The sequence below is a fragment of the Penicillium soppii genome (genome assembly GCF_028829465.1).
Source record: "Penicillium soppii strain IBT 18220 chromosome Unknown utg000001l, whole genome shotgun sequence".
Taxonomy (NCBI): Eukaryota; Fungi; Ascomycota; class Eurotiomycetes; order Eurotiales; family Aspergillaceae; genus Penicillium; species Penicillium soppii.
The window spans coordinates 2,113,910-2,134,710 of NW_026643231.1; the positions used below are offsets into that span (position 1 = coordinate 2,113,910).

The 20,801-nt window shown below is 46.5% G+C and overlaps 7 protein-coding genes across 7 annotated transcripts; 5 read left to right on the forward strand and 2 right to left on the reverse strand.

Moving 5' to 3' along the window:
- Positions 1-162: 162 nt before the first annotated feature.
- Positions 163-1,257, forward strand: N7529_000807 (casein kinase II subunit beta; the record flags this gene model as incomplete). Its single annotated transcript, XM_057236338.1, has 1 exon — positions 163-1,257. The coding sequence occupies one exon, from the start codon at positions 163-165 to the stop codon at positions 1,255-1,257; it is 1,095 nt and encodes a 364-aa protein (XP_057103141.1).
- A 4,681-nt stretch (positions 1,258-5,938) lies between these two features.
- On the reverse strand, positions 5,939-6,952 carry N7529_000808 (bZIP transcription factor; the record flags this gene model as incomplete). Its single annotated transcript, XM_057236339.1, has 3 exons — positions 5,939-6,091; positions 6,187-6,728; positions 6,790-6,952. 3 exons carry the CDS (start codon positions 6,950-6,952, stop codon positions 5,939-5,941), a joined length of 858 nt encoding a protein of 285 aa, XP_057103142.1.
- Positions 6,953-11,042: 4,090 nt separating this feature from the next.
- On the forward strand, positions 11,043-11,396 carry N7529_000809 (uncharacterized protein; the record flags this gene model as incomplete). The annotated part of the gene is made up of 2 exons (XM_057236340.1): positions 11,043-11,122; positions 11,210-11,396. The coding sequence occupies 2 exons, from the start codon at positions 11,043-11,045 to the stop codon at positions 11,394-11,396; spliced, it is 267 nt and encodes an 88-aa protein (XP_057103143.1).
- Positions 11,397-11,541: 145 nt separating this feature from the next.
- Positions 11,542-11,975, forward strand: N7529_000810 (uncharacterized protein; the record flags this gene model as incomplete). The annotated part of the gene is made up of 2 exons (XM_057236341.1): positions 11,542-11,572; positions 11,680-11,975. The coding sequence occupies 2 exons, from the start codon at positions 11,542-11,544 to the stop codon at positions 11,973-11,975; spliced, it is 327 nt and encodes a 108-aa protein (XP_057103144.1).
- Positions 11,976-12,803: 828 nt separating this feature from the next.
- On the forward strand, positions 12,804-14,859 carry N7529_000811 (uncharacterized protein; the record flags this gene model as incomplete). Its single annotated transcript, XM_057236342.1, has 6 exons — positions 12,804-13,326; positions 13,543-13,869; positions 13,921-14,045; positions 14,098-14,263; positions 14,322-14,428; positions 14,491-14,859. The coding sequence occupies 6 exons, from the start codon at positions 12,804-12,806 to the stop codon at positions 14,857-14,859; spliced, it is 1,617 nt and encodes a 538-aa protein (XP_057103145.1).
- Positions 14,860-15,699: 840 nt separating this feature from the next.
- On the reverse strand, positions 15,700-17,166 carry N7529_000812 (branched-chain amino acid aminotransferase, cytosolic; the record flags this gene model as incomplete). The annotated part of the gene is made up of 4 exons (XM_057236343.1): positions 15,700-15,712; positions 15,764-16,462; positions 16,512-16,809; positions 16,866-17,166. Coding segments are annotated over 4 exons (1,311 nt in total), but the record flags the coding sequence as incomplete, so codon positions are not given.
- Positions 17,167-17,754: 588 nt separating this feature from the next.
- N7529_000813 (putative protein kinase Scy1) lies at positions 17,755-20,533 on the forward strand (the record flags this gene model as incomplete). The annotated part of the gene is made up of 2 exons (XM_057236344.1): positions 17,755-19,195; positions 19,248-20,533. The coding sequence occupies 2 exons, from the start codon at positions 17,755-17,757 to the stop codon at positions 20,531-20,533; spliced, it is 2,727 nt and encodes a 908-aa protein (XP_057103147.1).
- Positions 20,534-20,801: the final 268 nt, after the last annotated feature.

The window sequence follows — 20,801 nt, forward strand, 5'->3', positions numbered from 1 at the left end:
GTGACGAAATCACTTCGTCCCAACCTCCCCGAACCCCTCACCCCCCAGCTCGGCAACGTGTCGAGAGAGACAGGTTCGGCGTTGGCCGACGGCCTCGACAGGCTGGATTTGAGTCAACTGTCTGAATCAACATTATCATCATCGGTGTCCGCCTCGCTCGATATGTCGTCCTCGGAAGGTGCACCGGAATCCTGGATTTCCTCTTTCTGTTCGCTGATGGGCCATGAGTTTTTCGCTGAGGTGTCGGAGGACTTCATCGAGGATGATTTCAACCTCACTGGTCTGCAGTCGCAGGTGCCCATGTACAAGGAGGCGCTGGAGATGATTCTCGACGTGGAGCCTGAGGAGGATGAGGAAGAAGAAGACGAAGAGGAGGAAGAGGAAGACGAGGATGATGCGCTGGGTGATCAGCCTGCATACCGAAGAGCCGGCGATCGGCGACATGCGCGTGTTGCCAGCGATTTGAGCGTCATTGAGAGCTCTGCAGAGCTCCTGTACGGCTTGATCCACCAGCGGTACATCACCTCCCGACCCGGTATCCAACAAATGCTCGAAAAGTACGAGATGCAGCACTTTGGCACCTGTCCTCGAGTCAACTGCAATGGCTGCAAAGTTCTCCCTGTGGGCCGGTCTGATACTCCTGGTCAAGAAACAGTCAAGCTCTTCTGCCCCGGTTGCCAGGACATTTACACACCCCCCAATAGCCGGTTCCACTCCGTGGATGGCGCATTCTTCGGCACAACCTTCGGCTGTCTATTCTTCATGACCTTCCCAGATCTCGACATTGGCCCCCGCCTCGATGCTTCCCTCTCCGTTATGTCGCCCCGAAACGCGCCCAACCAGTCTCGCACCGGCTCTGCGACCCGCTCCCCCGCCGCGCGCCAACCGACCTCGCCCACTCCTGAAAACCAACCGCTGGAGATCAACGGTGTTCGAACCCCTAATCTCTGCCCCGGTCTGGGTAAGGGCAAGATCTACGATCCCCGTATCTACGGATTCAAGGTGTCGGAGGTGTCGCGGGTCGGCCCGCGCATGAAATGGCTGCGCTCCAAACCCCAAAATGTGATCGAGCTAGATGAGGCTTGGAACCATGAGCAGAACCACTCTCCGCAGACTGATGATAAGGATGGTGATACCGAAATGAATCAGCAACAATCACAGAATGCGGCGATTGCGAACCGCAAGAAGGCTCCCATGCGTCGACGGAGGAACCTTGGCGAGACGGCGACAGATCCGATGGACGTGCACGGTCGATGAATTGGGATAAATGCATTGAGGGTTTTTGATATCTAGGGGAAGATGCCCGAAATTATTAGTTCAACTGATGACGATGATGACAGATGTTTAGCTTGGTTTTCTGTTTTTGAATGGGATCGTATTTTCTTTTTTCTTTATTCTTCTTCTTCTTCTTTTCTTTGTCATCTATTCTACATCTTCTCTCTGACATTGGAATCTCTCATGTTGGGTTTCTGTTAGAATACCAATATGAATGGGACTGCAGTTCACGAGATATTTGACAATACTGCGCTCCCACTCATATGTACACATATGACATCAATAACCCCACAGATACCAAATAATATACACCTGTGCAAGTACCTTAAGAGCCTCAACCATGCTCGGCCTTGATCAGCCTTGACACGTAACTCTCCCGTGGATCTGCAAGAGGCTCCAAATGCAGTCGTCTTCGTATATCGGCCTCCCCGACAATACTTACCAAACTCAAAACAGACAGACGACCATTGCCTGTTTCCGTCTACATAGTGCTTCATATTCCTTTTCAAGCTTCAATCAAAAGTCCATCGGCGTCCCCGAAAATAAAGAAGAAAAAGAGTCACGAAAAAAAAGACTTTGTGCAACCTCATACAACAGTCTCATAATGGGCCGGTGCCTTACCTGTTGCTAATTCCGCATATTTCTAATCACAACAGACAGACAGATTAAATTTATATTTATAAAAATTAAAGCAACAAAGTCCCAAAGCCCCCCACTTCCCAAAAGAAAATAGCGTGGAGTTAACCGATTTATCATTGAGGGCCATATTATAAGAATACTATAAGAATACTATAGAATATTGTCATTGGGGAGTTATAGTGTTGAAATTAAATTAGTCTCCCATATTTGCTAACGCATTCCTTGCCGCCAGTTCCAATATCCCGGGAACCAATCATCCAAAGCGCCCCCAACTTCAGCGGAACGGCGGAGGAGGATTCCACCTGTGGAATACCCATTAAAGCCTTAGCGTATCTGCGTGCGTATGTATATGCATACCTATATGCAAGCGCATGGACACTTCTCCATTGGCGCGTAAATTACCTGAATGGGTTGTTCTACGGGGTATACGGGGGACTTGTTTGCTGGGTGCGAATCGCTGTCACATGTGTCGGTTTTAGCGGGTTTTGTGGTTTTTGTGGTTGGCTTAGTTCTTTGTTTGATAGGTATGGTATTGGGAACGGTTCATAGCTAGGTAGTGGGGTCAGGGTTGAGGTGTTGGGGCAGCGTTGGGCTTTTGAGAGTTGCAGGATATTGCCACGCTTTTGATTGGTATTGGATTATTGATTATTTGATTGTTGGATTATTGGATTATTTGATTGTTGGAAGGGTTTCTTTATTATTGTTTCTATTTTTTTGATTGCTATTGGACTCGGACTTGCTGGCATTTCCTGCATGGATAAATCCCTATCATCTTCACTCCGTTGGAGCTCGTAAACATTTCCGACGGTCTCATCTGATACAGCTAATTATCACCCTGTTACAATATGCTCTCACTTCTGTTCTATATTTCCATCCTTTTCAAGAAGATAGGATAGAGATCGTTGAGGTTGTCAGACCTTAAATTCAGATGGCCCTGCATAATCTTACATCTTGGCAAGGGACACTATATATCAAATACGAGCCTCATGATATTTGTCCCTCCGAAGCACTGTTGTCCTGTTCCAGTATCATGTGTCCTAGGGAGTACATGCTCACTGTTGGCATCAAATAAATAACGCCAAACGGGAGCAGGAAATGCCTGCGTTATCCACAAGGCTTCAAAGGCTTCCTGGTCTTCCAGTGATATGCTGGTAAATAATACCCTGCAATCTCCTCAATACAGACCAGGATCCCCAACAATAAAAGCCTAGATCGTGATCAAATAATCTTTCCTGGAGAGATAATCAAATATAGCAGCCCTGGAGACAAATGTCAAATACTAGATGATCCAAGTTCAAGGAAATCAAGCTAGAACGAAATAATTGAGATGCACGTTCAACACTCGGTAAGAACCCGAGCCTAAATGCTAAATGTTAAAATGCTATTACCCCATTGTTTCAGAAGTCGTCTATTTATTGTACGGAGTAGTATGGGCCCACCTGGCACATGGTCGATGTGATGTACCGAATTCCTAGTGCCACGCACTAGGAATCATTTCGTTAATTCTCATAGCCTCTGATAGCCCCCAAATTACGTTTGAATTCTACAAATCCATCCCAAAATAGTCCTGCCTATGTACCCAGGTATCACGTATCAACGTCTTGACGTTCCCAAGGCTCTGGCCTCCCGCGCTGACTGCGGCCAGCCCCGCTGCAGAATGTGGAGTTTGATGGATGGGTTAGTAGTGATCTCACAACTAGGCTGTAGAACTAGGCGTCCCAACGTTGTGTACGATGATAGGTGGACAGAAATCTTTATCAAGATCGCTCAAACGAGCTTTATAACGGGTTATTGTTTTACGTTCGAATTTCCCTCAGAGGTGGAGCATGCCTTGCCCTTGCTTGTCGCCTTTTTTTTATTTCTGAAAAAATATTCCAATTTTTAAAACTCCGAAAATTTGGTTCCTTTACTCGTGACGAGTTGGAATGTACACGTATACTTGAGGCTATTTTCGGTGTATCTGATTTGTCATTGTCCGAATCATTTTGGACCGGAATAGGCCTTGTTGACTCGGACCTAATGGGATATCCTCCGCTCTCGCCATACTGAAGAGGGTGAAATCATGAGTTGGCAGAGCCAAGACTAAGGCTGAGACCCTTTTTTACTTTGTGTTTCATGCACCTTTACTCGCTTACCGTTCTGATTCTATAATATTGCTACATCCCCTCGGTTATATTGACCGATTTGAACGTTTTCCCTTTTGGCTTTCGGCATAGATAAGGTTGGGAACAATGCAGGTGAATCACTGCAGTCTGCAAGTCTGCAACGTGCAACGAGGGGAAGATCGTGGTTTTGGGTAATAATTGATTGGAAACAAAAGACAGAGAAAAACGAAAGCCCCATTCTAGAGAATCAACTCACTCATGAATCACCTTCCGCTTTAGAGTTCTACAAGCACCGACCTATTAGCCTCCCCACCTTGTCCCCATCTTATGGGACTGCAGACCAGAGCCGCCAACCCTGATAAGAAAAGCCCCCAAGCTAACCAGTAAAGGAAAAAGCAGAATAACGAAATAGCGGAGTTGCGGAAGCACATTGCGCTATTAACCATCTAGCCCTTTACCCTCCTTGAGAACTGTGGGTTCCAACGGTGAAAAGACTAAGGTTGTATGCTAAACATCCCTGATTTTCCGGCCCAGGTGGTTTCTCTGATTTCTCAGCCCCAAATCTACAACGGATTTTCCGGCCGAAAATCTTGGTGCAAAGGGAGGGAGAGGACCGTGCAGATTTTGCCTCTTCTTTGTTTTGATTTATTGCATATCGCACTGTATGTGATAACGAAGTCTTCATTGGATAACACCTAGGTATATTGATTTGGTCCAGAGCGCGGCTCTTCGAAATTGTTTCGGATTATCGGATCAGCTATGAGATGTTTAATATGTTGGGACAAGCTCTTTCGTCGAAATATCGCTCACGAGGAACTTTGTATCGTTATTGGTTTCAATGTAGTTTCTTCCTAGCCTCGTAGTCTTCCTTTCATGCAGTTATCAGGAAGGAATTTCCAAAGAGGGAGGGGGGAGGGGATCTCGGGGCATCTCCGTACCCAGTTACTCTGTAGTAGGTACTAACTACACTATATACGGAGTAGGTACGGGTAAACGGGCAAAGGGATAATGGGAAGTGCAGATTACTAGATTGCATCATCGGTGAATTAGTTAGCCGGTTTTCACTTTAGAAAGTACATAATTAGAGGCCGGTTTGCTAGTGCTAGTCTAAAAACCGATAATCGTCGCGAAACAAAGTCGGATAAATACCGAGTCCCACGGGGTGCCTTCTTTTCTGCAAGGATCGGGTTTCCAATGGTCCTGTAGCTGTGAAATTCGTCCGGATTTACCATGAGTCATGTGTGTGCACTTGCCCAGGTGTCTTCCGTTTCAAGAAATTGGTCTGTGTTGGCCCCTCAGCTGCGCCTCACTGTACTTTAGGGCTACCATGCGAAGTGCAAAGTCAACCCCTAAATGGGAAAGTGTACTATGTAGATCGGGGCATTTGACGGTTAATCATTTTCTAAGTCTTGGATCAAAGTAAACCTGGTTTCGATCGTTTTGAGCAAATATTATCCAATGGCAATAAAAAATCTCGCACGGGTGTTTGGGGGCCACAAAGGGCACTATTGCAGGACATTGTTATAGGTTATTCTTCTAATACTAAATGATCAAATTTGCCATCTGTGCTCCGTATATCTGAATTTAATCAAAACATTACAACAAATCCAGAGAAAACCAAAAAAAAAACACAAATACTTTCAATAGCTAATATCTCATCCCGATTCCGTTAAACACCACGCTACCAATAGAACAAAAAATTCAACGCCAATTATCATGCAGCTATCTCGTCACACATATTCATATTGAAATCAAACGGGCTTTGACAAATGAATGACTCAAGTGGAGAGAATATAGAAAAAGAAAAAGAAAAAGAAGAAAAAAACGTGGTTTCGATCGGCTCTCGGGGTCCGCTTTAGGGCCTGGAAGGGGCGGAAATACCCGCAATTCGGGCTTTTGCGTTACCTTCTCCGATCGCCTTACGGCCGTAGATCATAGTCATAGAATCCAGGCATCGAGCGAGGAGAAAGATGTTCATGTTCTGGCGTGGGTGGAATTGTGAAGATAGATGCCTCTGGGGACGTCGATGGTGCTCGCTGATCCTCTGAGTAGCTGTATGCAAGCGATGGCACCTGGAAACCCAGTTCATTAGCTGCTGGTCGGGAGATGTGCTGCTTTTTCCCAAAAAGAAAAAGGAAAAAAAAATCACTCAGCGAGGGATATGTACCGGAAGGCCTTCTGGATGGGAGTGTGCTTGTGCCTGTTGTTGGCACAAGTCGATGCCCGCCATTGTTGCGTAGCTCATGCTGAAGGGACTGATCAGATCTTCATCGTAGGCGAGTTTACGCTGCATTGACGGTAGCAAGGGAACCAGCGAGGGTACGGGCGAGCCGTAGTCTGCTTGGTAGGAAATTTCACTATAGGCGTTCGGCGCAGCGTGGTAGAGAGGAGATTGGGTGTAGGTTGACTGTCGGTAGGCATCATATGGTGACATGGATGGATACGAGAAGACTGGTGGGGGTGAAGCTGAGAGTTGCCGAGTACATTGTTGAGCAAACATAGCTGATCGGTCCTCGGGATTATGGTAGTCGTAGAGTCGGTCTGATTGCAAGTGAGATTTCACATCCATGGGCTTAGATGCTCGCGGCTTTCGAGTCTTGGGTGGAGATGATATCTTTGGAGACACGGGCACTTCATGTGACTCTTCTGCGGAATCGGATGTTGCGGCTCGTCTCTCCAGGTCCTCCAGACGGCGCTTGAGTTTCTTGCCTATGGCGTTTGAACTAGGTTAGGAATCTATCCGAACGACTAGTGGATGTAGACTACTTACGATAGTTCCGCTGGGCAATACGATTTTGAATGCGCCGACGCTCTGCTAGATCGGAGATTTTGGTCCAGTCTTCGTTTGGGTTGGCGTTAGGACTGAACGCGCTGCTGTTGCTGTGACTTCCCCGAGAGCCTGAACGGCCATCGTATGAAGCAGAACGATGCATAGTGAATAGAATAAACAACAACTAATAAAGTTACAATAGATGGAGACAGTCCGGTTCACAAGAGTAAGAAAAGTTGGGTCGGTGAACAGTTTGCAGAGCGTAGTATGAGCAAGAAAGGATGGAATAGTTAGGGCCAAGACAATGAAGGAAGTGGATAAGTTATGATTATATACCTAATTGATCAGCTGGAATTGGATTTCGGAGTGCAGATTGCTAAGCCCGTCGCGATAAACCGTGCAGGCCGTGGAAATCACTTTTTTAGACTCGACTTGCCATGTGCACAAAGTCCGTTTTAATTCTTTTTAATTCTTATTATATATTATTATTATATTAATATTATTCCGATTATCGTGGTTTTATTATTTCAATTATCTGGATTTAAATTATATTCGATTTTTACCAGGATCCTCGTTCAGCCTCTCAGTACCGTGCGCATTGAACTTGCATACTGCAATACATCTACAGCCATGGATACAGACATATGGATGTACAGAGTGATTCGGCCCTTCCCTGATACCGCGATCGTGCTCTCCTCTCTTCGTCTTTCTTTTCCAGAAACACCGACAGACCGGTCAGTTACGGTTCGGTGGGATCTCAGATCTAACATGTAGTACTAAAGTGGTACGAAGTATGATCGAATCCAAGACGGTAGGATGAATTATTGGAGTTGGGCCGGGACACGCTAACCAGACGTTCGCTTGGAGGCGATCCTCATTCGACCTGACTGGCCCGAGACACGATATGTCCAGGGATGAAACGGGATGCGTGGATTTTGGGGTTACACCTTGTTTGTTTTTGAATTTACATGGTTTTATTTCTTTTTATTTTCTCACGTGGAAGTTGATTTCCCTCTGTAGACCGGAGTGTCACTCTCTCCCAGTGAAGCGCACGGTCATTAAGACCACGTTTTTCGTTGTGTCTTTGAATCTTGGCAACGGACTAAGGGGATAAAGATCTTACTCTTTGGCGGATCTTTATTTGGTAACATTCCAATACTCATGAGAGTACGGCGTACGGAGTATGGTAGTGATTCACTGTGTGGTAGTAATTTCGTATTGCAGAATATGACCAAGTCACATTCAACGTAAGTTCAATTAAAAGCAATAAATCGAGTCCAAGATGTCTAGGGGTATCCAGGTGGAGAGAAATAACATGAGTTCTAGGCGCCTGGAATGTTGGGCCTGTATCGCCTACCAGTTCCCTATGAGCGATAATTGGATAGTTCGTATACTGACTCAACCCTATACCTGTCATGGAATAAAGTCACTTTCCCCCATTACACACGGTAATCACTAGAATGGTTCTTTGCTTTTTTTGATAATTTTAATCTCTCATATTATTTGAACTGTTGATTTTTTGGGTATTTTAGGTTTGGGTTTTTAATTTTTGTTTTGGCCCTATACCGCGATTTATTTTTATACTTCCTCTCATTTCCATAGGTTTATGGACGCGCTTGCTTTGGTTGCCTGATTGGCCCTGCGTACGGGATACCAAAGAAGGTATTCGGTGCGCAATATCCACTTGTTGCCTAGCCCCCCGGACGATACGCTCAGGCTTTTGAGTGGCTTAACTCCGACCCAAATACATCATCACCTCCTTGGACCAGACAGGGTTTAGAGCTGGGGGACGGGAAGTAAAAAAAGCGAACACGCCAAAGAGGCTCTGTTCAGGTAAGACAAGCTATGAATAGGTGGCCTTGCAGGGCTTATTGGCCAATCCGGATCCTAGTTAGGAGCAGGATGCGCGGCGGCCATTCTGGCCTAACTCCGTCAGTGCGTCACCAAAGTGCTATTGTCTCTCGTGTAGGGCTGAGCTGTACAGCCTCGAGCCTTCTTATTCCTGTTCGAGGATGTCGGAGGGATCTCATGACTTTAGTAACACGCTGGTTGAACACAACAGCTCAGGTACCCGGTACATCAATTATTGCTTGCTTCACCGCTCATGCTGTTCAAGCCTCCAGTTGGAATTCCAAGAATTGCACAGCCATCCTTGACCAAAACCTACCTCCTGCAGGGATTGTAGCCATTCATAATCCATATTTATCCCCGGATGCTTGGTTGGGTTGCATTTTGAGCCTTCTAGTAACAATCTAGAAGAATGTTCCTGGCGGTGGACTTTACTGCAGCCCCGGCCTTGTTGTTGGAGATGCATATTCCCATGACCACACACACACGCACACCCACGCACACCCACTCACGTCTGTAGAGCTCTCGCGTTATTCTCGTTTTCCCCCCTTATCCCTTGCCCTCTCTTGCAATTCCGGTGTCACTCAATTGAATCGATGACGGCAATCTCCGAGCCTCTTGGACACGTTGTCGCTCTCGCAGACATCCACTTGAGATGTTACACTAAACATGTAAATAGACCGAGTGCAGAGGGCATCCACGCACACCTACTGGATATGCCAACTTCAAAGTCCTCGTAAATAGAATCGCCCAAAAGGTCGGACAAGGCGTCCAGTGCTGGAAACAATACAATCTCGGAGACTTGCAAGTTTGCGCAAAACGAACATGGTCAAAGGAGTGATCTATTTCTCGAGTGACACCTGCAACATCGGGTGCGGCATTTGGCGGCTTTTGGCTTTATTTTACTTTTTTACTATCTTTATCCTCGAACAAAAAGTCCGGCCCATAATTATAGTTGCTCGCTTCGGGGGTATCCCAAGATAAGAAGCTGACCTCAGTTCAAGCCACACCCCGAACCCGGCTATTCCCCCGTGCGCAAATCAATCACTTTTTCTCACTGCAACCCCCGAAAGCGCCGACTAGATTTCGACCTATGACCATTCTTAACCATGCGGGACATCCTGAAACGCATGTTGTGGTCCGCCGTATTTCTAAAATCTGCAGTTCTATATGCAGCCGAAGGGAGTACAGACCCAGCCTGAAACCACTTCTAGATGAAGCCGACCAGTGTGGTCTCTTTTTTTTTCATTTCGCTTCCGCTTCCCTTGTCGAGTCTGGGCTTAGCCTCATTCCACGTGGTCCACGTGCGGCGTGTCGCCTATCTTACCTTATTTTAGCTCTACATGTACCGGGAAGAAAGATATCCTAGACACTTTTGGCTTGGATATTTGTATTATTCACCGGGACCTAGTATTGATTCGGGTGATGCAGAATTCTTGGTCGCTTGATCCTATGACTGGTGCATTTCTATTACGGCGCATATTCCTCTTGCGTCGTATCGGAATCTGTCGCACTATTTGAAGCGGAGCTTCTTGAAAAATTAGTGGGGTCTGAATACGGGTGGCTGGGGGTTGTCAGCACTGTGTTTGTGTGAGGCCGAGATGTAGATTTGACTTCATATGGATATTCCCGTATTTTGTGTCTTGGTCTGTTTCATTTTATAGAGACTTCGAATCTCTATGTTCTTGTTGTTGAAACATGGGCAACTAGATACCAGACCTTGGAATGCTCACTTGGTTGTGGGCTTTGTTGAAATTGCCTGCTGTGACTCACGTACTTTGGTACGTGCCCAGGTTTATTCAAGTCCTCGTGTATGGTCAATACGTTGGAAAGTCTAACTCCCCAGGAATCTATTTCAGTAGCTGGAGTTACATTGTCTATTGACCTCATTACTTCCTTGTAACATCTTCTTTGGTTAAGATGGCACCAGCGACCCAAATGATCCATATATATATATACATATCTGCCAAATGCAACAGGCGACGATACCGTCGCAACCAGAGAGTTCAGATTCCTTCCGAATAAAAAGAAACACCAACAGAACCGATCATGTAGAGGTTAAGGTCAGATGTAAACGAAAAAAACAGAAAAAAATGCGGGACACTACAAATCTTGCGAATTTCCAGGATTACCTAGCTAGGTAGTGGCTTCAATTGGTCAACATGGGGTCTGAATCAAACATTGCAAATGATTTAGACTTGTATAGAAAAACGATTCTGTAACTACATATTTATAAAACACTGTGGATTTTGTTTCTTTTGTTTCAATTTAAACTAATTCAATTATAGTTGTCTCAACATGTCCTTCAATCGCATCGCTGTTTATGGCCACCGGGAATGGGCAAGTTCTGGGATAGTTGAGAGCCCATGCCTCCTCCAATGCCTACATTCGGGTTCTACATCGCAATGGCGCCGATATCTCAAGTTTACCCCAGAATATTGACACGGTGGAGATTGATCTCTCCGATCGTGAACTCTGGTCGCTAGTTCGAAAGATATTGATATCGTGATGTGAGTCAAGTGTACTACAGTACGTATTGGCAGTGTTCAGTTAATTCCCCAATTTCCTCTAGCTCCTTAATTGGTCACGATGGTATCACGCTTCAGCACCAACTTATCAATGTGATTTCGAAGACAGATGTCCGTTTGATTGTTCCATCGAAGTTTGGGTCCCAATACAATGACCAGGGAGACCTCATTACAGTCAACCACGAAAAGATCGAGGTCAGCGAGCGGCTCAAAAAGCTGGAGTTTCCATAACTATCGTTCTTCTACGCAATTTTGCCGACTTTGCATTGAATCCAACCTAAGTGTGCATGAATAGTTTGCTTGGAACAGCATCTTGCAAATTGTCTCATGTAGCGTTATGGGTATCAACTCTGCCAATACCAGATCCTATTCAACGATGAGAGCTCAATCAAGCCTGTCAATTTTTGGTATGTCGATATCCTGTTTCTGTTTGGCAACGAAGATGTTTACTAACGCCCTCGCAGCACTGGGTTCTATGTCGCAGAAGCACATGCATCTATTTTCGCCTTTACAGAATTTGATGAGCTCAAGAACCGGTTCATAAGTCTATCGGAACTTCAACCGACCGGAAACAATATTTTCAATGCTCTGTCCAAAAAGTTCAACGCACCCCCGGCCGCGGGGCTAGTACCAGCCACATTGGTCTCGCCACAGATCGATCAGCTTTCGGAAGAAGAAAGCCCACTTGCGCTCGCCTATTATTGTCACAAGATCTGGAGAACCGGTCAGCAGATCACAATAATTGGTAGTGATGTCTGGGAGATGCCTGGACATTACAAGTCCATACACACTGAACTCATTGTTGGCTGAAAGTTACCCCAGTATCGTGAGATGCCAGCTGCTGTCAGATCTCTCCTTTTGTCTCCATTGGCATATTGCAATAAATGCTACTTCTTTCATGGAATATATCATTTTTAAATATGTCTGTATTTGTTGGAATTTGACTCAAGACAACAACCATGGATGGATTTTATTTGTTCCTCGCGGATACGTACATTATGCCAGGTTATGGATGAATTGAAGCTTTCTCAAAGTTAATACTGGGAGATCTAAATCCTCTCTTTGCTCATTATTTGCAGGATAGCGGTTGATTGCTCGAGAGTAATCGATATAAAAGAAATCCTTGCCGTACATCAACCTATCTCCTGTGCCACACAAGGATGTCAATTATCCGATTCAGACATACCTAACTGGATCCCAAAGACCCATCCTAAATCACATTCCGCTATTGATAAGGGAAAGTTGGCTTGGTATCTTGGGTTTGGCTTTGCCCCCTTGATATTTGCTATTATGATATCATTACCCATCTATTGCGCAACAAAATCTGGGAATCTCGGTAAGACCTCGGGTTTCTCTTTCATATTTGTTAATATGCAAAGTGGAGATCGAGAAATACCCCAATGATTGTGTCGAATAGGGTTGGGTCTTGCGTGGATAGTCGGTAGTTTGACTCTGATGAAGAGGGGAAATAGATGATCGGCGAACAAATTACCATATAATTCATGTCACTAACCTTGAAAAAGCTTAGTTAATGCTTGATTTTCCAAGCTTTTGCCCGAATCTTTATCTAAATGGACTTCCCGACGAGCGAATATGTATTCCATTTGCCCCCCACATTCCCCAGATCCACCCCCACGCATGTCAGTCTCGGGGGCAAATACCTCATACTTGAAAGGCCCGGTGGTATTGCGTGGTATTGATGATGATCCCTTCTGGAATAAAGAGATAGACAATATCCCCCATGTGTTTCTTTTCGCTATTCCATATGCCCTCTCATTGATCTCTCAATATCCTAACATGGCCGACAAGACAGGGCTGGGTGCTCTCAAAGGCGCCCCGCTAGTTGGAGCTATCACTTCTGTGTGTGCTTCCTCGTTTCTGCTTTTTGGATATGATCAAGGTGTCATGTCTGGGGTGGTCATCTCTGAAGATTGGCTTGATGCGATGGGACAGCCCAGTACCGTGATGACCGGTACAATCACTGCTCTATATGATATTGGCGGGGTTCTTGGTGCAATTGGCGCTGCATTGTGGGTTGAAGATCTTGGTCGAAAAAGAGGTTTATTGGTTGGAGCAGCTTTGATCGTTATCGGTGCTATATTGATGGGTAGTTGTGCTGAGAGAATTCAGTTCATCGTGGGAAGGATTGTCACAGGCTTAGGTATGTCAAAGAAGTCCTTGTAGTTATCTAAAAAGAGATTGATCTTGGGTGAAATTCTATCAGGCATTGGATTTCTCACCTCTGTCGCCCCTGTATATCAAAGTGAAATCTGCCTACCGAGCCAACGTGGATGGCATTTATCTTGCCAGTTAACTATGATGTTATTCGGGTTGATGCTCGCCTACTGGATCAACTATGCGTTCTATTTCCACTCAGGAGCGGTGCAATGGCGGTTTCCTATATTATTCCAGGCTGTCTTCGCGATTTATATCCTCGTCGTGGCACCGTTCTTACCCGATACACCACGCTGGCTCATGTTGCATGAGTCCACACCGGAGAGAGGAACGATTGTTTTGTCAAAATTGCGCAACAAGCCAATCGAAGATACCGCTGTGCAGAAAGAGAAGAATGAGATTGGGGCAGCAATCAGTATCGAAGCCGAAGAGGAAGGGTCCTGGAAATCACTCTTATCGGATGGGGGCTGCGCTGCAAACAAGCGGCTTTTCCTGGCACTGGGCATTCAATTTATGCAGCAGACTTCTGGTTAGTATTCACTCTCTTTCGGCTTAGTTTGGATCCGACTGATAAACCCAGGTATCAATATTGTAACTTACTACGCACCCACCTTGTTAAAGAGCTCATTGGGCATGACACAGGAGCGAGCTCTTTTTGTCAGCTGTTTTTTGCAAGTCTGGTATATTGTAGCATCGTTGCTTACGGTGTGTTGATTTGTTTTTTCTATGATGTCCATGTGCGTGCTAATTTCCATAGTGGTATATGATCGATGCCGTTGGGAGAAGACGATTATATATCAGCATGTCTATTGGAATGGGCGTTGTGTTGGCTTGCGAGGCTATCACTGTTGCCATTGACAACCAGCAGTCTGCTATTGCAGCAGTTTTCTTTATCTTTGCCTTTGAGGCTTGCTTTACATGGGGTGAATCCAGTTCCCTTTGTTCTGACCCTTCCTTACCCAATACTAAATCCTCATATAGGTTGGATGGCCACGGTATGGGTATACCCAGCGGAAATTCTTCCTCTAAGAATTCGGTCAAAAGGAGCTGCTCTTGCAGCCGCAGCCGATTTTCTGGGAAATTTTCTCGTGAGTGCAAATAGCTATGCTCACATCTTCCTCGCAACCTAACACTCAAGCTCAACTTTTAGGTTGTGGAAATCACACCTCCAGCCCTCGAAAATATCGGCTACAAAACCTACATTATTTTTGCTGTCTTGAATATCGTGGCGGCATTTCTTGTATATTGTTTCTACCCCGAAACGTCGTACCTGAACTTGGAATCTGTTGATTTGCTATTCCTGCCCGACGAGGACCGAGACCAGCAGATTATGTCAAAGCAGACCTTCTACCAAAAAGCTTTACAATGGAATGTTGTGCCAAGGGCAAGAATGGCAGTCAATGAAGCCAAAGCAAGGCAAAAGGCCGGGTCGGAGATAGCTCCAAGTGATGAGCATAGTGATGTTGTGGCCGGTTTGAAGAAGGGTTTGGGCGCTTACCATGTTGAGTTCAAGGAATGAAACTCGGGGACCTAGAGGCCTGGTGGCATGTTGCGCAGCGCCTGTGCTGTTCGGTTCTGGGCCTCACGGTGTGTGTTTTTATGGTGTATGTTGCAATGTCTTCATACATAGCAGCTAGAGCCCAGGCAATTTATCAATGGCCTCGACATATGATCGCTGGAGACATTTCTAGAAGCAGGGAAGCAAGTATATCAGCAAAGTGATGGTAGAAATCTTATATATGACGTGGTAAGCCATCAATGAGCCCTGGAGATAAATTGTCACAAGTTGAACTTTTGGATTTGAGATATATCGCGCAATCAGATCGCGAGCTTGTCACAGAGACCAGTTTGACTACCTAGTATCTTTATATGTTTGAGATCTGGTTGATACCAAGTCTCTGTGGCAGGAAGACAAACATCAAGTGATTGGTCAGTGATGAATACTCCAACATTGTTTGGTAGCTAAAGAGCGTAGTCCAATCAGTTATCAGGAACTTCCCTTATACGACAAGATATAGTACTGCTGTCCCTAAAAGGTCTTCGTAATAGAGTGATCTGCTCAGAACAGCCCTGGAGGACATTGCTATACCATCGGCACATCTCCAGAAGGGCTCGTTTGAATGAAAGAACCGAAAATGATGAAAAAATTGCAGAGGAGCTCTCTATGTAAACAACTGAGCTCCAGTTGATATATATAATGTAACCACTCAGTCCAGGTAACGAGGTTGCGTCAGTAAACTATCCAGAAAAATGCAAAATTAATAAACCAAAATGAAGTTCTAGGGCATGGAATTTGGAAGCTTCCGCAAGAATATAACAAAGCTTGGGTACAGAAGCCCTTTCATATGATTTATATGGCTTAGATCACCACACTATCAACCAGTTAGTCTGTGATTGTCCAAATATCAAAGATTGGCACTTACCTCCAGGGGTTCTTCTCATCACCATATTGGATACCCTCAATCCAGTTCTTCATCTGGAGAGCGATCTCACCAGCCTCCTCGTCCTTCTTGAGGCCACAATCGACCATCTTACCCCGGTAGCTGATGTTGCGGACAGGGCTGACAATAGCTGCAGTGCCTGCACCGAAGACTTCAATCATACGGCCCTCCGCAGAAGCCTCAGCCACCTCAGACATCCGGATCTTTTCTTCCTTGATGGCCCAGCCCAGGGGCTCAAGTCTCTCGCGGGCAAGGGTCAAGACGGAGTCACGAGTGACTCCCTCCAGGATAGTACCGTCAAGAGGAGCAGTGATAAGCTCTTTCTGTCCAGTCTCCTTGTTCCTCAGAGCGATGAAGAGGTTCATAGTCCCGACCTCGGTAACGTATTCCTCCTCGCCGAAGAGCCACAGATTCTGCTGGAAGCCACGGGAAGCCGCCTCGAGTTGGGGAAGGATACAAGGAGCGTAGTTGGCTCCGAGCTTCTTGTCTCCAACACCACCGGGCCAGGCGCGGACGGCGTAATCAGTGGCCTCCAAGGAGATGGCCTTGAAGCCAGTTGGGTAGTAAGGACCGACGGGACTGGCAATGACAAACAGTAGTGCGGATCCTGGTGGGCCAACGCCCAGGGTCTTCTGTGTGCCGATCATGGTAGGGCGCAGGTACAGGGAGTAGCCACGAGCACTGGGAGAGTTAGCGTTTCCGTACGTCGAACTATAATTGTTATACTAACTCGGGGATGAATCTACTGTCAAGCTTGACAAATTCACCAATAATCTTTGTCAAAGCTTCACCATCCACGGTAGGTAGGGCAATACGCGCAGAAGACTTGTTCAGACGCTCCATGTTCTTGTTAGGACGGAACAAACGAATACCGCCGTTGCTGTCCTTGTATGCCTTCATTCCCTCAAAACATTCAAACGCATAGTGAAACACGCAAGTTGAGGGATCCAAACTTAGGTTCTGGTAAGGGACAATTTTGGGTGCGTGCCACCCGTCGGTAGCGGTCCACTCCACGGAAAGCATATGATCTATAGGTTTCCTCTAGTGAGCGCTTATCAAGCTTGGAAAATCCTGTCCGGCTTACCTGTGAAGTACTTGCCAAAGACAAGATCCTTCGAGTCCATAGGCTCCTTGGGAGTGGTGGTCTTGGTGACAGTCAACTTCGAAGGGTCGAGACCAGGGAGCTGTGAAGCAGCCGGCGCAGAAGCACTGAAGGCTCTCTGCCATGTCCGGCTGGCAGCAATGTTCTGGGTGGACAGGACGCGGGGCATTGCGAGGCCGGTCAATGCCTGCCGGCGGGCCAATTGATGAATTGACTTCATAACTGCGACAATGTCAGGAACAATTCGAGAGACGGCAGATCTAGAGTGGAGATTGAAGATTGGACTGTCAATTTAGTCCTAGAAAGAAACCTATACACACCTAAAGCACGGAATTCAATGGTCCTTATATATCCGAAGCAGTAGAATGACTCCTCGTCAGAATTGCAATGAATGTCTCTGCGGAGGTCGATCAGAACTCCGGTTATTCGGCCTGCAGCGGGCAATGAAGACTCACCGCCCCATAAACAGGGCGTGAGTCAGCGGATATGGACAAAATTGGCCAATCAGTGGTATTTGTTTAGAGAGGCCCGCCGACTTCGGCTTGTGTCGGCGATAAACAGCTTTCGCCTGAGGCACCAGAATGGGGAGCTGTTGACTCACGTGCGGGCGGTCGCGATACCAACACAGTTGGTTGTGCGAAACCATTGAAGCTCAATTTATTCCGCCTTTTGGGTGACTTGCTGTATTTCTTCTCTGGCATTTGAGGCTCAATTGGTGGAGTAAGTTACCTGTCTTACCGATCTCCACACTCAATGTGACCGTATGCCAAATAGTCATGTCTTTTGTTAGCACCGTGACGACACTGTGAAACGAGCACCCCTTACCTCATTCCGCCTGCCTAGCAGATCAAATTGTGATTGAAGACTCACTATGTTTACCTCTGCGCTGAAGTCATTCAGCTCGAACATCTCCGCCAATTACCAAATCTCACCAAACCCCACTGTTTATTCCGGCCCCTGGAAAATCCACGATGCAAAGAAAAAGTCCACCGGAACTACAGCATCGGTATTCATCTTTGATCGCAAGTCACTTGAGACGCGTCCCGGAGGGCTTGGAAGAAGTTCCGGGTCCTCCAACAAAAAGCTGCAAGAGGATGTGATCGAACGGCTCAAGCGTGAAGCGAGCAATCTCGCTCGCCTACGGCACCCATCTATTCTTCAAGTCCTTGAGCCTGTGGAAGAAACCCGGAACGGTGGTCTCATGTTTGCGACCGAACACATTACTGCTTCCCTTTCTGGTCTACTTTTGGAGAAAGATGACCAGGAGAATACTACACGTTCAGGTTCACGAACAGGTCGGTACATGGCTGGGGAGGCGGACGGGACAAGGAGGAGAACAGATGTGGAAATTGATGAGTTGGAGATTCAAAAAGGCCTCCTGCAAGTTGCCAAGGGTCTTGAGTTTCTCCATGAGTCTGCGGGCTTGGTGCATGGAAACTTGAACCCGGAAGCTATCTATATCAATGCCAAATCAGATTGGAAGATCTCTGGTCTGGGATTTGCAGGACCTCCAGACTCCTCTGAAACTCGATCATCGCTTCCACCGTTGGCTGTGTCTGAAGTTCTCTACCAAGATCCGAGACTCCCAGCCTCAGTACAATTGAACCTCGACTACACTTCGCCTGACTTTGCCCTGGACTCCAATGTGTCCTCGGCGGCCGATCTATTCTCTCTGGGTCTCATCATCGTCTCTCTATACAACTCTCCGCACTCCTCACCTCTACAAACAAACGCAAATTTAACCACATATAAGAAGTTGCTGAGCTCTCCATCTTCCACGCCCTCTCAAGGGAACAACTTTCTCTGCTCCAAACCGATCCCCAGGGATGTACTTTCTCATGTATTGCCAAAGCTTATTACCAGAAGACCTGCTCAACGAATGAATGCTCGGGAGTTCCAGCAGTCCCAATACTTCGACAATGTGCTGGTTTCCACCATTCGGTTCCTGGAATCACTGCCAGCCAAAAGCCCCAATGAGAAGTCTCAGTTCTTGCGTGGTCTGCAGCGAGTGTTACCCGAATTTCCTGTCTCTGTGTTAGAGAGAAAGTTGCTGGGGGCCCTAATGGATGAATTGAAGGATCGGGAACTACTTCCGCTAATTCTCCAAAATGTGTTCGGCATTTTGCAACGAATTCCCAATGGACGCCGTGTGTTCCCTGAAAAGATAATCCCTCGCCTGAAAGAAGTCTTTGGGACTGGCTCAGGCAAAGCGGCTGCTGAACGAGACTCTAAGAAGGATGCCGGTCTCATGGTTGTGCTTGAAAACATGAAGGCTATTGCCAACAACTGTTCGGGGATGGAATTCAAAGATGGTAAGACTGATTTATTAATGTGTCTCAATTCGCATCTGACGTATTTTGATAGATATTTTACCTCTCATTCGGCTCGGTCTGGATTCACCAACACACTCTTTGGTCGATGCCTCTATCAAATGCCTCCCCGTGGTGCTCCCAGTTCTCGATTTCAGCACTGTCAAGAATGAAGTGTTTCCCCCTATTGCCACCACTTTCAGTCGCACCAGTAGCCTTGCCATCAAGGTTCGCAGTCTGGAGGCATTCAGTGTGCTGTGTGGAGCACCTGTCGAAGAGTACGATGGGTTGGATGATGATTTGACTGGGGTTCAGACCAACAAAACTAAAGCGACAAAGTCTTCCATCTTAGACAAGTACACCATCCAAGAGAAGCTCGTTCCATCTCTCAAGGTGATCAAAACGAAAGAGCCATCAGTAATGATGGCAGCACTCAAGGTTTTCCGGCAAGTGGGACTTGTTGCAGATACTGAATTCCTGGCTTTGGAAGTTATACCGGTCCTTTGGAGCTTCAGCCTTGGACCTCTATTGAGTCTGAATCAATTCAATGACTTTATGGCCCTGATCAAGACTCTTTCAACTCGAATTGAGCAGGAACAAAGCAGGAAACTACAAGAGCTTTCCTCAGGCACTGAATCAACTGGTTTCCAGAATAGGGCCAATGAATTTTCGCAGTCCGCTACGGGCCTTAGTTCGCCCGATACCGACGTCGCTGGCAGCTTTGAGCGTCTGGTGCTTGGAAAGAAGCCTTCTGCGAATGGTGAAACCATAGACATGTGGGGTGGAATGGAGCTAGCGCCAGCCAAAGCTGCTCCTCCAAGCATGTCGCCTTCATTCTCGTGGTCTTCAAACAACGCAGGTATGACAAACCAGGCCAGTGCTCTGAGCCAGCAGTCAAACCTCGGTTTCCGCTCCATTACTCCCGATCAGAAGTTGGGTTCCTTCCCGTCACTGGCCCCTGCTCGACAAACTTCGCCAGTTACTCAGCCAATTACTCAGCCTATTACCTCGGCCTTCCCTGCCATGCAGCCTCAATCTTCATCTTCTTCCATCTGGGGAACCCCAGTAAATGTCAATCTACGACCACAGGTGGGCGCACCTAGTCCTTCTTTGGCGTCCATGTCGACCATGACACCCTCAAATTATTTGTCCGGGTCAACAACGGCGGGATTGGGTAACCAATCATTCTCGATTCCTCCTCCTCCTCCTGGCGGGAGCATGAGCCCGACCAACACCATGAGGAACACAAATATGAGATCAACGTCTTTCCAAGGCACAAGTCAGACCCAACAAACGGCAACTCAAAAGCAAGGATTGGATAAATACGAGAGTTTGATATAAGGACGGTACTAACTGTTGTTTGTTTATTGACCGATACCCCGATTTGAGTTGTGTTCCTCGTAGTTCAACAGATTTTAAATGCAACAATTGTAAATTACCAAAAGAAAGCAGAACCATTCCACACAACAATAGGTACAATATTGTAATGTAAAATACATGTACATATACGATGTTCTTTATGCCAAGCAATGTAGATCGGACCTCCATCGGTGATCCGAGCGCGAACAGATAACCACGTATCTGATTGGGTGATATGTCATAGCTCTAC